At 37.0% G+C, this 18,666-nt stretch overlaps 1 protein-coding gene across 1 annotated transcript in view; it reads right to left on the bottom strand.

Moving 5' to 3' along the window:
• Window positions 1-5,882: 5,882 nt before the first annotated feature.
• Window positions 5,883-18,666, bottom strand: part of bma (SCY1-like protein bma) — a 414,814-nt gene continuing 402,030 nt past the window's right edge. Inside the window, exons 11-19 of the mRNA XM_089649833.1 lie at window positions 13,059-13,204; window positions 12,342-12,495; window positions 11,711-11,960; window positions 11,258-11,394; window positions 9,097-9,313; window positions 8,674-8,984; window positions 8,351-8,416; window positions 6,344-6,484; window positions 5,883-6,083 (exon numbers count right to left, since the gene is read on the bottom strand). Coding sequence (XP_089505959.1) covers window positions 6,057-6,083; window positions 6,344-6,484; window positions 8,351-8,416; window positions 8,674-8,984; window positions 9,097-9,313; window positions 11,258-11,394; window positions 11,711-11,960; window positions 12,342-12,495; window positions 13,059-13,204 — 1,449 coding nt within the window. The 3' untranslated portion in view covers window positions 5,883-6,056. The remainder of the gene's footprint in view (window positions 6,084-6,343; window positions 6,485-8,350; window positions 8,417-8,673; window positions 8,985-9,096; window positions 9,314-11,257; window positions 11,395-11,710; window positions 11,961-12,341; window positions 12,496-13,058; window positions 13,205-18,666) is intronic.

Below are 18,666 nucleotides of genomic sequence, written 5' to 3'. Positions count from 1 at the left end.
AAAACACTCATATAGAACAAATATATTATCCTCTCAAGCGATATTTTCAAATGATTTTTTTAATATTATACATTTTCAACTACGGGATGAGTGAACGCGATTATAAATCTTATAAGGGGACACACTTAATAAGCGTTCTGAATTAAGTATTTTGAAATTGAAGTTCAAAAGTATTGTGAGCGTCAATTCACATATACCAATTTTCTAACCAAGTATTCCAAAGAATGTCTCGGAATTCTTAGTTTATTTTTATTAAGTAATATAAATTCTTTTTAATATGGCGTTCACAATATATCCAGTGGATTGATTTCGATGCTGCGCTACAAATAAAAACCGAGGGGGAGGGGTACTGATGTTCAAATCACAACAGGATAAATCAATCACCCTGAACATTGATAGTTTGCATAATATTAATCGAATCCTATTTTTGGGTAGGTACATTTAAACATCAATTAAAATTTACGCATTGTGATGATGAAGGTTGGGGGACAGTTTATAGTACTGATAACTTTACATCATGCCGGGAAACTAATCAAGCATTTCAAAATACTTCTTGAACTTTTAATAATAACAAAATATTATTGTAATCATTAAGAATGCTTACATTTATTATAGTGTGATGTATTTACCAATAATTACTTTAAATACTATTGAAACCACCAATGACACTTATAATGATTGAAAGATTATGTTCTATGTGTTTTAGATGATAATATATTTTCATTAATAATCTCTCCCTCTTCGAAAAATGTACATTATTTTAATACACACACAGAGAGTACATATATATGTCGTTTTGACCACAATTATTACATACTAAACATATGTTTGGTAAGATGCAAACATTGTGTAAATAACGAAGAATCTATTTTATAGAATCAATCACTCATAAATGATCGTACACTTAGAAAGAAAATTATATAAGTAGGTAGCTTAAGATGAATTTTTTCATAAGTAATGAAAATATCAATAACAAATGATTAAATCTACAAAATAATGAAAAAAGACAAAAATTCATCATTTAAGTTAAGTTAAATTAATTAACATACTTTTATATAACTGCGTTAAGAAATAGAATGCATTTTTGTGATAAAAAATATATATAGATATATACATTATATCAGAAAAATACCGCAATTTTCCACCCAAGCTTTATAGAGATATTTATAAAAATATATATAATATAATATTATGTACAAATATACAAGCGACATTATTTTTTTATTGAATCAAATACAAAAGCATGGTTAATGTAAGATCTCCGTTACCTAAATTATATTATTGATGATATGTGCTTACTCATAAACTAAAAAAAAGTTTGAAATAGAATTTGCAAAGATATATTTTTTTATAGAGATATACATTGTTATTAAGTTATTGAAAAAAATAGTTATTGAGGAATAATAATGTGTAAGGATTCCTTTGCCAAATTGGTTAATTATTTTCTTTTCCGATACTGTACACGTTTAATCGACCCAATAAGTATTAATAATACATTTAACACAGCTGTATCCAAATATGTGCCTTCAAATATTTATTGTGTTTCAGTTTGGTGAGCGATATTAAATTCGCTCATTAAGTTTTAAAATCTCTGATTAAGTTATTTAAGAAAATACAATATTTTACAAATACTATCACGACCATCTTTATTCTAATATATCGTACGCGACCCCCTTTACACAAACAAATGGACGAATTCATTTAGTAAATCTATCTACATTAATTAAAGACTTTTGGAATTGATATTTTAATTAAAAAGGGAGTCGAATTCCCTGAACCTCAAAAATTGTTTCAACCTTTTTAAAGGGCTTACTCTTTTCAATTGAATGTTTTATGTACATTTTTACAATTAAAACAAGGTTTTAAAAAATATTTACAAAGAAATTTAATGATTTAATATTATGCTTGAGGAATAATTTTGATAATCGACTTAAAATATTCAAAGACTGATGTGAAAATAACATAAAATAAAAAACTTGATAGTCGAATCCGTCGCAAGCCAAGTTCCGAGGCCGGCGTCGCGCCATCAAGTCACCTCATATTATGTAGTAACCAAATCCGTACACCGCATAGTATAGACTAACCTTAATCATGAAGCTAAGATCCATACATAGGTTAGAATCCGTCGCAAGCCAAGTTCCGAGGCCGGCGTCGCGCCATAAAGTCACCTCATATTATGTAGTAACCAAATTCGTACACCGCATAGTAAAGACTAACCTTCATCGTGAAGCTAAGATCCATACATAGGTTAGAATCCGTCGCAAGCCAAGTACCGAGGCCGGCGTCGCGCCATCAAGTCACCTCATATTATGTAGTAACCAAATTCGTACACCGCATAGTAAAGACTAACCTTCATCATGAAGCTAAGATCCATACATAGGTTAAAATCCGTCGCAAGCCAAGTTCCGAGGCCGGCGTCGCGCCATCAAGTCACCTCATATTATGTAGTAACCAAATCCGTACACCGCATAGTAAAGACTAACCTTCATCATGAAGCTAAGATCCATACATAGGTTGGAATCCGTCGCAAGCCAAGTTCCGAGGCCGGCGTCGCGCGTCGCCCCGTCAAGTCACCTCATATTGTGTAGTAACTAAATCCGTACACCGCACCGTAAAGGCTAACCTCAACATTAACCATATGGAGCTACGATCCATATGAGGTTGAAATTACCTTTCTATACTATGCACAATTTAGCTGAAAGAAAAACCCTTTTGCCGAAGCCTATGTCCAGAACCCAACTGATCTGGTCGCCTACTTTTTATTGATTGTCTTCGAAACATTTCCGATAGATAGGTTTTAGATAATTATGGGCTCGTTGAAAAAAAGCACGGGGAAGAGAGTTTCCCTTAAAAGATATTCAACATTGCCCTTTATAATAACAATACATAATATATTAAGACACTGGAATGGGACTTAGATGGATTTAAAAAAATATGGCGAAAACAGTTGATAAACATTTCTATTGAGTTTTATGATATTTTTGTTGTTGTTAATGATGATCTTTATAATCCTACATAAACAGGTCCGTCTCTTTACAAATCTTTACTAATTCTCATTTTTACTGGAATTCAAAAACAGCTGATTTTAATCTTATTTTTCTTCCGTAGAATTTGATGAAATTAATTGTATTTTTCGTGCCATGCAGTTAACCGTGAAAATTACTTTGTGAGTTTAATTAAATATTTTATTTCTGAAAATCTACAGTCATTATCATTATTATCAAATATCAAAACTCTATATCCCTCTATTTTTTACAAAACCGTCAATAGACACCTCTAAAATTCTAAACTTATCAGTTAAAAAGCTCGAATATCCAAACGCAATGTTGTTGGTAATAAATCTTAACAAATTAAAGTAGAAAAGTCTTGTTTTATCATTTATATTATATAAATTTATTTTAAAGTTAGTGATTTTGAAACTAAAATGGCCGCCTGAAAGGAAAAATGAAAATCAATGAATTTCATGGCTTAGAAATAGTAACCTTTTTTAGGTAGGCGAATTGTTCATGCTTACGTCATCTACGGAGAAACTAAACTAGAAAATGTATCAGTTTTTTTAGAGGCCGATTTGAAATGAAAGCAGTTGGACTTGGAGCACTCAACCCCCACTAACAGGGGGCGCCTGCCAGACTCTGTCCCGTTAAAAGTCGCAGCTGAGGAGCCTTTGTGTGCGCATAAATAAAAAAGGTTTAGCAATAAATTTGAGCAATCGGCACAACCATTGGAGGGAGCATTACAGTCGGAATTATTAGATCGAAGACAATACGGTAAAGGTTAGGGTAGAGCAGCCGACGCTAGCCAAGTTACCTAGTTAGTTGCAAGGTTTTCTGCAAAAAAACACCTGGTATTATTTATCATTTTGGCTCCTTGCCGAATACGTTTACAATAATTAATCGGACTTTATGATTCATCTTAAGGGCTTAAGATAGATACCTAATTAATGATTTATTTCAATATTTGATCAAGTAATATTTTTATGAAGACATTTAGAGGAATAGTGCTGACGAAATAACAGATTGAAGACAATAATTATAAATTCAATTTTACAAACATTTTTATACTTTTATCAAATATAATAGTTATTATAATATAAATAAATACAATACATTTAACCTTAGCATCATACGGAGATAGAAATATATAATTCGCTTCATACGTACAGTAGGGACAGCCATAACAAATTGCAGATTCATTAATGAGAATAGTTAATTTTACATTCTTACTCTAGAAAGTATCTAGGATAAAACATTAATATAATAAAACACTCGTGTCAACCTAAGTTATCGTCATATCTTCACTTCAAAATACATACTCAGTCGATAATTTAAAATTTCATAAATCTTTTCTCTTCAGCGTTCAGAGCTGAGAATTCTTTACAATCACAGACAGACAGACACGAAAAATTTCAAAGCGCCCTTCAACTGGGCTGAACTAACCTATCGATAAATATGTTTATTAAAAGTTAAATGATTTTATGAGATCTGGGGTAAATATATTTTGGGCACAAGATTGTCAGAACATTACAAAAGGCGATAGTCAGGAAGTTACATCTTCTCACTAAGTTTAATAATGTTTAGAGAACAGTTAACATTTAGAAACACGTTTTTCAGGAGGTAATTTTCAAGAAATGACCAAATTAATTGAGTGTTTTATAGTTTTCAAACATCACTTTTTATTCAAATGCATTTAATGAACAAATATTTGTACACAAGCTTTTCACGGGCATTAAATTATTACAAAATATATGAACAATGGCCATTTTGAAGAAATTACAGCACTACGTGTAAATACCAACGCCATAACTCAAGTGCTTAAACTTTAAAGTTTAAACAATCACGGATTTGAAAGCGTTTTGAGTCCACAAAACGTCGGGTGTTAAAAAATCAGACTATGGAAGCGATATAAAGAGGACTGTACGTTGCACAGCGTGAATGATATAAATTAGGTTTTTAACTTCAAGTAAGTAACTAACTTAACAGGTTTACTGTCAACTCCGCACCCGCCAATTGGCGTGTGCTTCAATACAACTTCCAATGCTCAGTGTAAATCTGGCAATTGTCGCGACGTGTTGTTTTTATACTGGCCAAGTGCTTGAAATAATCTACCTACTCTAGTTTTAAAGTTATAGCATGTTGAATATGGGCGACAGAGTGTTCCTAGTTTACATGTCGTAATTTTTAAGCCATTACTGGCCAAGACTGGTACTGAACCTGATAATACGGATATGTAAAATAAACATAATATCCATAAATATATTATACCTACGCCTACATAATAATATGCTGAATTACTTTGTGCATTTCCAAATTGTGACAGCTATTCATGTTTAAGTAGTAAAATCATAAATAATTTTCATGTTATTATAATATTGTAGAATGATTTGGGGAATAACCCAACATGAAATAATTCTTATCACAAATATTTTAAAGTAAAACCACGTTTATGGTTTATCAAAAATAGTAACGATAATTTATTGACAAAAAGTATTGATTTTAGAAAATATCTCACTTTGTTGTCTTTTTTATGGAAAAACTTTCAACAAAAACTAGTATTTGGCTGTTACTTTCAAAATCAGTCACAAGTTAAATATTGAACGACTTATTTTTAGTCGATTTTCCAATGAAAATTCGTAGAATGAAAGTACCTATGAAATATATTACAATTCTTGTGTGGAACAGTCTTAGAATCGAACACTGACATAAATTTATTGAAATTTCACAAGCAACTGTCATGAGCATGTCTGAAAATTACTTCCCGAAGTGTGTATTCAGGGTGGGAAAAGATCCAACAAAGCAACACTTTGATGAAGAGATGACTGGGAAGTACAATAATAATTACAAGAAACATTTAATTGGGACATATAGTCCTCTGATAGTCCCCTATCTCTCTTTTGATATCATCCCTGCAAACCGTCTCTGAGATGTACATTCCACGGTAAACAATCGTGTTTCTGATGCGTGACTACTATAGGGCATGTGTTTCCTCCCTTAATATGTCCGTACAATATGTCGGAGAGACACGTACAGAAACACGAACAAAGAATGTCTGTTTACATCTTATGTACGGCCGGAAAACAGCTGGTACTGTAAATGACAATAAAGTTGGTTAGCTCATTTCATCTTTCTTCAAAGCATAAGCAGTCCATCTCCTTAAATATGTCATTCCGCTAGTCTACTTCTAAAATCAAGTGGTTGAGGGCGCGGGCGCGGGCGCTGTTGTTTTAGTCGTTAAAGGTGATATTAAGGGAGGGGCACTTCCGCACGGCAAGAACGGGCGGGGGGAACACCCGGCTGTTGATGGCGGCCCAATGGTGGCCCTGAACGGAGCCGGTGAGGTGCCTTACCATGCCGGTGCCCAGCTGCTGAAGCAGGCCGGAGCCCTGCGAGCCCCCCATGGCCGCGGACGTGCGCCGGGAGCGGATGGACTGCATGCTGGAGGACAGCAGGAAGGGCACGCTGCTGGACGTGTTGGGCATGGAGCCTCCCTGCAACACACACACACACACGCGCGCCGGTTAACTCCACCCTCGCTCAGCCGTTAGCCAGAGCCCTTAGCTAACGGAGGTTAACCAACAAACAGACAAACAAACCAACAACTGACCAGCACCCTTAGGCTACCCGTCAGTCGTCGTGATCTTTCGTCGTTAAATTTTATTTGCCAATAAGAAATTGCTTTTAAAAATTTAATACAATTTTCATGTACCATTTGCTTGAGTGTGGATTTTTTCACCACGTTCACTATTAAAAATCACAATATAATGCGTATGGAAACATTTACAAAAATAAAGCATTCCGTATGACATGATTGTTGACAAGAAGCACAAACGCTAGATGATACACTCAAGTAGGTTGGTTGGTTGTACGATGATTGTTTCACTACATAAGGAAGAGTACTCACGATCATGCTCCGTGCAAGCTGCATAGAAGAACAGATAGCGACAGTCATTGGACTCACATAGAGGTGATGGACAGTGAACACGGCCGCATGGATTTATGTCTTTTACTATTTTGTGTTTGTATTTTAATTTTTTGTTAACTACTGATCATAAATATATTCAATTTGTGTAAATTTATTAGATTGACGATGTATTATTAATATTCAGTAATCTCAGACAGCTATAACATAATGAGCATGTGTGGTGTAAGTATTTCCATAGAATGTTAATTCGAAGGTAATTTTAATCTTCAGGTATCTTTGAATCATATTTTAGGTTGTTACACAAAATCCATGTTGCGCATGTGTGTGTATAATGTAAGGACAATCACAAATGGTATGGAATGATGTAGGTGGGGAAGTTTAGTGTAAAACTTTTTATTACTTTATGCTGTTTTCATTTCCACATTTTTAAAGCAATTTAGTTTTTTTTTAAATCTTAACTTTCTTCGATCCTCATCATTATCTATTTTTACGTGGTTTACGTTAGTATCTATATTATTTAAATGGTCTCTTTAAAAATAAATCGTTTTAAAAAAAATGTGAAATGAAATGATTCTGCGTTGATGACAAGTTTAAGTACCTACCTATTACACAAATATTTTATATGAATGTTTTTTTTCATGTAGGGTCTTACAATGAATATCATCGATGAGCCCATATACAATATTATGTAAATATTATACGTACCTCCTACTAACATACACCATCAAAGGAATGTCACCACTACATACATTATGAAGTAGGTAGGTACGTGCGATTTTTATTTGTTTTTAAAATATTAATCTACTGCATAAAAACGAGTATCCTGGGTAAATTATATATAAAACCGCTTACTTGAATCGATCGCACTATTTTAATTTGCGAGGTTTGGTAAGAGGGAAACACATCTGGGGTGTAAACATTTCCAGACTTAGTCGGAGTCGTCTTTCACATAATATAAAAGATATTGCTTCAGTATTCCACTTCATCAAATCCGGCTCCAGGTGATGAGCTGAACTTGAACATAGATGAATGAGTAAAGATGCAAACGAAACATGAAGCTGGTAAAACAAAAACAAACGGTTGACAGTATGTTCCCGTCAAGACGTGCGTGCAATGATCGGTTGCATGATGACTTGTGGACACACCGACATGACAACAGCGAGAGGAGTCCGCCAAATACAGGTGCTGCAGTGGCGGTTTTCCTCGGACGGATCGCAGTTGCACATGGATATTACTAGCAAGGAAGGCTCGTGTCAACTACAATCGGCTACGTGCATTTAAGAGGAGAGACAATCGAAAGCAGATCGTTTGAGCCCTCCGTACTGATAATATTTAAGGAGACTGGACAGACAAAGCCAAACTGAAAGAGGAAAGGGTAAGACAGAATGAGAGAGACGGCACGGTGTTGTTGCTGATCTTGAGTATCACTTACAGCATAAGCTGTGGAGGATGGAACAGACAAGCTGGAGCCTGATCCGCCGCGTCCACCGTAACGGCCCTGCAGACACATTACCAGGTCACTCCTATTCAATTCCTCGATACCGCCGCAATACAATACAATATCATCTAATGTTCTACAGTAAGTTAGTATCTTCGTAAGGCAGTTAAATAGGCTACTCCCAACCGCGGACAATAAAATCGTGCCCCTAAGGTTGAGTCCAAGGGTTAAAATGCCACTCCGCAATGCCGGAGTGCAACTAAGAGGAAGCTAACTATTGGAAATATTAAATACTGTAAATAAAGTGTGCAACTAACAGTCGGTGGAGAGAGGTTGACATGGGAGCCGCGGCGCTCCTGGGGGCCGATGCTGGAGTGGCGGCGCACGGGTAGGCCGGCGGTGGAGCCCGGGGAGCCCCCCGGCGAGGAAGCGCACGAGGGTGCGATGCGGATTTTGGGCGTCATCAGCGTGTTGTCGGACAGGCGGCGGTTGGGGAAGGCGCTGGCCACGCGCAGGAAGTTGTTGCCGTCCTGTGACGAGGAGCTGGCGCCGAACCACCATGAGCCGAGCAGGCCCGACCCGCCGCTGGTGCCGGGCTGGGGCGTGGGAGCAACTGCACCGGCACCACCTGCGCCCCGGTACACTTTATACACGAACATTTCATTATATATATATCAGGTATTATCTTTCATTTTATAGGTTGAGAGAAGGACATTTAGTTAGTTTAATAAGCAAATAACCTGTGGAGTTCTTCCTGGCCATGTCCTCGGCGCTAGAAGTCTTGCGCTGCTCCACGCGCAGGTTGGGGATGTTGAAGGGCGGCGCGTTCATGTTGTCCGTGCTCATCTGGTGGCGCAGAGGGCGTTTGTCCAGCTGCTGCGCGTGTGCGTTGGCCATGTCCACGCGCAATTTGGTCACCTGATTCTTCTCCACCAGCGTAAACATCTCGCGAAGTATCTGCGCGCATGAGAACATTTTTAAAGACCAGCAGACAACTAAATTTATTTCTATTTCATCTACGAATTTTGGGCCCCGGAGTAATCCCGGCCAGACACCAAAAAAATTGCGGATTGGTTTTCTTTCATACATTTGAATAATTTTATTTGTGAAATATTTTACTTTTTATTTATAAATTATAGGAAACGAAAATTGAACAATAAATATTAAATAACCTACAAAGACCTAACTACTTTTTTGCTCATACAACGCAACCAAGTTTTATACAATTTCAATTATTATTTGCCGCTAATTATAATAGTCAGGAAGTAATGCAATATGCTACACTAGCGCCTCTGGCGGTCATAGATGCCAGTCAATATAAGTAAATAATACTGCCAATATTTTACTGATTTAGGTGTTGAAAAGTTTATTTAGCCGGGAAGCAAACCAAACAGTTGTTGGATGCGCAATAAATGTAATATATTTATTTTCCGACAGGAGGCGTCGCTACCAAGATTTTTGCCATAATTTCCGGTAGATGTCGCAAGTTTCCGGATTTATGAAGCTGAAAAAGTTTTGGTACCTAATGGAAAACTTTTATGGTATGATTCCTAGGCCATTGTTGGGAATGATTGCTGAACCTACTAGTGTATTCAGCCTAACGAATAAAATTTTAGTAAAGTGTGTTTTGGGAATTCTTGGTTATTTTATGAATAAAGTTTTATTTTGAGTGGTTGATTCTTAGGAGTTATTTTACAACTTTATTACGTTGTTGACAGAAAAAAAATTCTTTTCACCATTTTTGGACTAAGGTAATTTATTATTCACCATATCGCTCGCCACACATTCCCATGATCATCATCATCATCGTCATCATCATCATCATCATCATCATCATCATCATCATCATCATCATCATCATCATCATCATCATCATCATCATCATCATCATCATCATCATCATCATCATCATCATCATCATCATCATCGTCATCATCATCGTCATCATCATCATCATCGTCATCGTCATCGTCATCGTCATCGTCATCGTCATCGTCATCGTCATCGTCATCGTCATCGTCATCGTCATCGTCATCGTCATCGTCATCGTCATCGTCATCGTCATCGTCATCTTCATCGTCATCGTCATCGTCATCGTCATCGTCATCGTCACCGTCATCGTCATCGTCATCGTCATCGTCATCGTCATCGTCACCGTCACCGTCATCGTCATCGTCATCGTCATCGTCATCGTCATCGTCATCGTCATCGTCATCGTCATCGTCATCGCCATCGCCATCGCCATCGTCATCGTCATCGTCATCGTCATCGTCATCGTCATCGTCATCGTCATCGTCATCGTCATCGTCATCGTCATCGTCATCGTCATCGTCATCGTCATCGTCATCGTCATCGTCATCGTCATCGTCATCGTCATCGTCATCGTCATCGTCATCGTCATCGTCATCGTCATCGTCATCGTCATCGTCATCGTCATCGTCATCGTCATCGTCATCGTCATCGTCATCGTCATCGTCATCGTCATCGTCATCGTCATCGTCATCGTCATCGTCATCGTCATCGTCATCGTCATCGTCATCGTCATCGCCATCGTCATCGTCACCGTCATCGTCATCGTCATCGCCATCGCCATCGTCATCGTCACCGTCATCGTCATCGTCATCGTCATCGTCATCGTCATCGTCATCGTCATCGTCATCGTCATCGTCATCGTCATCGTCATCGTCATCGTCATCGTCATCGTCATCGTCATCGTCATCGTCATCGTCATCGTCATCGTCATAGTCATCGTCATCGTCATCGTCATCGTCATCGTCATCGTCATCGTCATCGTCATCGTCATCGTTATCGTCCGTCATCATCATCATCATCATCATCATCATCATCATCATCATCATCATCATCATCATCATCATCATCATCATCATCATCTTCATTTACCTCGATAAGGATTCCGAACTGTTCCAAATTGAGTTGCGGGTTGACCGTCTGCGGCATGAGAATCGGGATAACCCGAGTGGCCATCAGGCTGACGGTCAAACCGTACTTCTTATCACTCATCATGAGTCGATATATGCCTGGAAATTAATACGCTGAGTGAGTGACAATTACATGTTTAAAATATTTATCAACATCCCAAAACAAGATAAAATATAAGTAGTTATATACAATCGCATAAGAAAACGCTAAAGAAATTACGTTCGCAAGCACATACCTGAAAACATAAACTGGAAATTTTATATTTAAAGTTAGCATTTTAATCGCAAAAATTCGCGATCAGATGAAATGTAGGTTTTTATTTCTTACGCCGCTTTTACACCACACCACTAATGCATAACAAAGAACGACACTCTATAATGATATAAAAGAGAAATATTCGTTATGAATACTTACTGACAACACGGACAGCGATGGTCGGGTCGTTGATGCGCACTTCCCACAGCATAGGAAGCACCTCGTCCATGATCTGTCCCTTGTCCAGGCGGTCGATGGTCCGCTCGATGCAACGCAGCACGCTGGCGATGATGCGCAGGTCTCCCTGGTTCTTCTCGAACAGGATCCTGGTCTTGGGAATAACCATCCTCCTGACTGCGTATTCATCCAGGTAGTCGGACACGTCGTTGACGGCGTTAAGAGCAGCGCTCTGGATTCATTAAAACACAGCATGATTAACTTAAAAACGTTTTCATGTACCTACTCACCAGTGAAACGTTGCAATTGTAGAAACAATAAACCTTTCCGAAACATTATTTTGAATAAACTTTTAGTAAATTCTTTCAAATGACACATAAAAATGAAAATCGAAGTTGTTCCAACAATGCTAATATTGGATGCACTGCCAAATAAGTATCACAGATACCTATGTTCCCATGTTTTTTCTGAATCTTAGAAGAAGCTTGACCTGTTATGAAATTTGAATTAGTCTCTCCAGATGAAAGTTCTTCACTTAAGATGAGATAATGAATTACACATGCAAAGGAATTCATTATTCAATATCTGGTTAAAAGAGAGATTCGAATTTTACCTGAATTTGAATGGTAGAGCTGTCAAACGCGTTGTAGAGCAGAGGCAAGACCTCGGAACGAATCTCCTCCCGCGGAGTCTTCTCCAGAACATACTGAAGGTTCTCCAGAATGGTCACCGAAGCCTGAATAGACTTCGGCGATGAAAATATGGTCCTGGTGGATGCAAACAGAGTTCTGGTGGTAACTTAGTGAATGGTACTTTTTTCTATCAAGCCTTTAGTGATAGTTTGGTTTTGTTCCTAGGGAGCCGTATTTTCGATAGGTGCCCGTTATTTGGACAATCCAAAGTACTCCAACCCCAAAATGAAGCAGTTCGGATTGTTCATTAATTAATACATAGTCAAAGATACTTATCGCGAATACGACTATAGTAACAAACTTTTCATATTATTTTGGGGCAAACATGAGTTCTTGAATTTGAATCATAATAAATTGTCCATTTTATACGACGGAAAAGCATTTACTTAAGTTTTTATTTTCTTAAATGAAACTCTAAGAAATCAGAATTTATAATTTTATTGATAATTTTAAGCCGGAAGCGAATAATAATTCATAGTAAAAATGTAGGTAAAAAAAATGTTAATTTGAACGAAAGTTTGAACTCACGTTTGTCATTCGAGCTCGAGCAACTTCCCTTTTAGAAAAGTTTGCACTCGGAACTAGGAACAACAACGTATTATAAATCGTTTGGTTCAATAGAATGCATGGATATTTACTTAAGTGTCGGCACCATGTGGATCTCGTACTCCTCCATGGAAGCTTCCTTTACCATGTACATAACGGGCATCAGCACTGCGGCCAGAACCTCGCCCATGTTGATCTCCATCTGCAGGTTGGGCCACACGTGCTGCCACCACAGTTTCTGCAATCATTCAACTCATTCAACTCGTGTCTCTCCACAACCCTCACGGAAAACACCAACGATCGCAAAGCAATTATACATTCGCAAATATTAACATACTACTTATTGCGGTCTTTGTTTTGAAATAAGCCACCCAGCAAAAATTCATACAAAATTTAGGAAGTAAACAGAAACATTTCGCCAAAAAATATACTGATGCAATACGCAACATAATCAAATGTCGATAAATAAAATAAATTGTGTCATTTGGCAAGGTAATCGGCTCAGAGATTGAAGCTCGTATAACCTTTAACGTTTTTTTATAAAATTATATTTTTGCGTCAATGCTAACAAGACCACAAAACATGCTTAATTGTGCAATAGTGATATTCATTTATGGATTGGATTGCTGGGTATTTACGCTGTTGTATAACAGAAATAATCCTAAAATTAACAGCATTTTTTAAACCGCATAACACAGATAATTCTCGTTAAAATGTATTGTGACGAGTGTATTTTTTTTTCAATTCATTTAATATTCGGTTGTGGTTTATAATTTGGCAAGGGTGGTCGAGGAGTAAGTCTACCGAACGGCAAGCAAGAGGTAACGGGTTGAAATTCCGGCGTGCGATAGTCAATTTTATTTGATTAATTTGTGTTTCTCCACCATTTACTCAAATAAAGTATATTTTCGGCGTGTTCCAGAGTGAAAGATACTCTCAGTATCGCCTTGGGTAAGACCACCATACATAATTGAAAATTGCTTGAAATGGCTTTGGCCGTGTTTGGAGACCAGATTTGAATAGCCCGGTACTAGCCCTCCTTCTTCTTCCCCATATCCTTCCCATATCCACTTCCTTCAACCTCATAACTACAACATCAACTAGAAGAAGATGGGCGCCCACAGCGTCTACAAGAAGAGGAGACTGCACGGTATTTGGATGCACTGTTTGCAGATTTCCAGGGTGGCTGGAAGTCCATCCTCACAATATTGGCTGAGGATAACCTGCAGACTTCGTTCTCATCTCAGCAGATTACGCCAGATGGATCCACGGCTGTGATGGACATTCCACAGTTACCGTCGACTTCTGAGCAAATGCTTCATAAAAATGAAGAAAATGAAAATGCACACGGTGCAACTCGTCAGGGTGGCTGGAAGTCCACCCTCACACTACTGTCTGAGGAGATACCGGAGACATTGTTCTCGCCTCAGGATCCGCCAGAGGATTCCAGGGCTGTGATAGAAAAGCCACAGCTACCGTTAACCCCTGTGCGGCTGCTTCATAAAAATGAAGAAAATGAAAATGCACACGGTGCAACTCGTCAGGGTGGCTGGAAGTCCACCCTCGCACTACTGCCTGAGGACATACCGGAGACAACCTTTGTGCGGCAGCTTCATAAAAATGAAGAATATATTGAAAAAACATTGTCGCTAAGTAATGTAAGCGAAAAGAAACGACTCGCAAGGAAAGGGGTCGACAACCAGGCACATAATATGGCGCTGATGGAAAGTGAAATTAATGATGCCGCATTATCATCCGGAGGCGTATGGAGCCCTGGAAACACCATTCACGAGGACGATTCAAAATTTGTAAAAATAGTGAAATCTGTGAAAATTGTGACATCTTTGAAAATTGTGAAATTTATAAATCTGCCGAGTGATACTTATCAGCAAATTAATCCATGTGAAAACGGAACACTAGCGGCACAAGAAGTGTATCCACTAAAAATATTAATCGAACGAGATAATGGTGACAGCTTTGTTACACGAGAAAACAATGAAGATAATGTTTATGTTGTTCCCATCACGGCGCTCCAATGGAGAGAATCAACTCGGTTCCTAGATACGGGACAAAGAATTTCCGTTGCTGCAAACATGAAAGAAATATTTCTCCAGGTGGAAATGAAAACAGAATACCAGAAAAGGTTATTTCTGCCGGGGGAGAATCACCCGGAAGAACCGTGCACATATAATATGACGAAATCGAAGTTCATTGGCACGCCAGATGGAAAAGGTGAATTTTCCGACGCTACTGCAAATACTTATAGTCCTTATGTTTTCCTGTACTTCCCCTCCAAATCTACCGCTGAAGTTATCCAAATGGCACGAGAGTGGAAATCATTCAAGAAAAAGGTTATTGCTGTACAAGCTGCTAGCTTCATCCTCTAAGCCGATGAATAAAAACTATACAAGGCGTAATTGAAATAAAGATTGAAATAAAGATTAGAATAAATTATAAGGAAACAGATAAGGTTCAGATAAACTCAATTAAAGAAGAGTCACATGAGAGACAGTAATAACAATAACACTGATTCACGAACTTGAACTACAAACGAAAGATTTGTTTATTATAAACAAATACCTCAAATGTAAACACTTGACATGTGGGTCACATAACCGAAGGCCGCCATTTACTTAACAGGCGATTCGTTCATTCATTCTGCTGAAATATGAAAGCTGATTTCTTTAACGATCACTTCATGCCATCAAAAGATACGGATTTTTAATTGAAATTGAAGACAACATAGCAGTATCTCTCAACGACAGAAACTTCAACGAATATCTACACTTGGAAGATACCAACACACCTTCTGTGAAAACCTTAGTTCTTCAACCCCTTAAGAAGATACCTTGCTGTCCGAGAAGACTATTTGGTGAAAAATACTTTTTCACGTTGGGGGTGTACCGGACAGCAGGCGGATGGACATAATCATTAAAATAATTAAGGAAATGAATATTTACTGTTATCACGCATCTAACGACGCCGAATCCCTTTTTGAAGCTTATCACCGGACACGTATCATGTGTCAAATGGGATTTAACCGTAGTAATTAAAATTTGGTTATTTTTCTTGGTTCCTTAATGCTCTCATGCATCCTGTTTAGAGATAAGAATATTTGATGTACATTAAAACGTGTTCAATTCGAACTCAATAAATATGCAAACAACTGCCACAATCAGTCAGTTGTCCGACGACATTCGCAAGTTGTGTTTCTTTGAAAATCCTTACCTAAGGTACCCCCGAGAGGAAACCGGCATTTACAGTCGATGTCACTGGCGTAGATGTCCAGTACAGGGAGGTTGAGTGGAAACATATTGTGTAGGAGTAGGCACGGGGAAAAAAGAATTCATGAAACGGTAGTAACTTTTAATCAAATTATAAAGGACATTATTTTATTACAAGTACGGTCAGTACATCAATAAATACAGTATCGAAGGTTTAGGCGAAGAAGGTGCGCTTTATTAAATAAATATTTAAAAATATATTGTAAGTAATGAAGTTTGTTGATGAAATACATTCACATAACATTTTAAGGTATTTAGATTGTGTGAAGCAAAATTTATGAACGAAATGCTCCATTATCCTCTTGAGACCCTGCTGACACTATTTTGCCCATTATATTATTCCCGACTTTAATATTATTTTTTACGCTTCTTTTATTAAATTTCGACAAACAGTACTTATATCTACTTACCAATAAGTTTACTGCTTTGCGATTTTTTTCATAATATTATGTGTTTTCAAAATGGCGCGCATCTACTCGCAGAACCTCGGCGCGTCCGGATTTTTTTGAATTTTAATTATAGTATAGTATTTTAACAAATTAAGTTGATTACTGCAAAGTTAGGAATAATAAAATTTACTTGAGAAGTACTAACTATATTATAAGTATTCAAATTTGTCGTAGGAAGAAAAGTAGGACCGCTTTAGTAGTACTCAGGTAAGTATTTAGTGATTCTGAATATTTAAGTTTTTTTTATTAAAGGAAAAAGTACATGTAAGTAATAAGGTTTACAATTTAAAATGACAATCTTTAATACTACTCTTCCAGAGAAGCATTCGCTGGTGGTTGGAAGAGGAGTGTACATTATGTTATTGTAGATATACGTATAGAATCCAGAGAAGTAGGAAAAAAATATTGTAAGTAAAATGTACTATTAGTAGCTATAATATTTAAATAAAAATATGATGTAATTAGTTTCTGGGATAAAGACAATTATTATTATTTTTTTTATTAATATGTATACTATATTTGGAGAAGAAATTGCTTCTTAAGTAGAATATTTACTTTTCATTTTTTTTACTAATTTAGTTGTTTTACTAATTTAAAAAATATATATTTCCACGGCATCGAGGCATCAATCGCGAATCATAAAAAAAATTTATTAGCTTTAATTTATTTCTTACACTTTTGTTAAAAAAGAAGATAACCAATCATGTTTTTAAATTAATGTTTTAAACTAAAGTTCATCCTCGAAAAACGTAAGCAACCACCACCCAAAATCAATTTCTTTGCACACTTATCATATTTAGAAACAATGTTTTTTTTTAAATAAGTACGATTATACTTTTATAGAACCATATTTTTTCAGCAATATTTCTTCTATAATTATTGTAAAATAATATTGTGGTTAAATTTTATTTAAATGACAATAATTCATTTTAAACCGCGATATTAATTAAAAAAAAATACGCATGTTTAAGAGCCAAAGGTTTCTTTTTCTTTCATCAGAATACAAAGTACGTTATTTTTTGATAATTTCTATTAAAATAATGTTTTTAACAACGACATAATATATTCCGAACTGAATTCATGTACTCTTAATTATTTAACATCTAGCTCCAGTTTGTCTATTCCACCATTTCGATTTGTGCCCGTTGTTGATTCTGCAAGTTGGCAACACGGACGGCGATCTTCATTGCCTCCTCACTATTGAATTCGGCAGAGAGGACATTCGATCTAAATCCGACAAGTCACTACTTTTCATTTCAACATAACGATATAACGCTAGAAGTCTGGTGGATTTATTTAAACGATTCATGGAGTGAACATGTATCGAAACGCGATGCGGCTAATTCGACTAATCGAACGAATCGGAGAAGTAATCTGACTTTATCAGAGCCAGCAGTGAAAATAGATGTAGTGTCAAAGTGTGATACTTTCCCCAATCGTGAAAGGTTCCTTCTTATGTTTACCTCAGTGATATAAAAGTTTAATCTCAGTGTCAATGGCAGCGTATTTGCCCAGTATACCAACGCGCCGCGCCGGCTCACTTCCTTAAGATCGTTAGTAATCCGTACTTTCCGCAATCTTCGTCAACTACCTCGATGGGGACCGCTTTGGAGAGGCTTCATCCATTCACACCCAACCGCAGGAGTTTCTCGAAGAGGAGTTTCACCGGCTGTGGAAGTACCTGGCTGGCATTGGAATACCTCCTTATCGGCGTTACCGTAGTGATACTAGTTAAAAATAGGGTAGCCTATTTCCATGAGCTAGTCATTACATTTTATGACATAAATTTAAACCAATTTTTTATGGTTACTTATTTTATTTTTTGTGACACTCACAAAAGCGCCCCTGACTGTACATTTATGTAAATATTTTAAAGAAAAGGGACAATATAGCCATTCGTTTAGGAAGCTTTATGAGGCGGGTTAAGGCAGTCAGAAATAATTTATTAATGCGGTTCTTAAAGAGGT

Source organism: Hesperophylax consimilis, chromosome 31 (genome assembly GCF_061612785.1).
Source record: "Hesperophylax consimilis isolate HC1 chromosome 31, BYU_Hcon_1.0, whole genome shotgun sequence".
NCBI classification, from domain to species: domain Eukaryota; kingdom Metazoa; phylum Arthropoda; class Insecta; order Trichoptera; family Limnephilidae; genus Hesperophylax; species Hesperophylax consimilis.
Note: the sequence above shows the minus strand (reverse complement) of the source record. Positions and strands in the feature narration are given on the sequence as shown.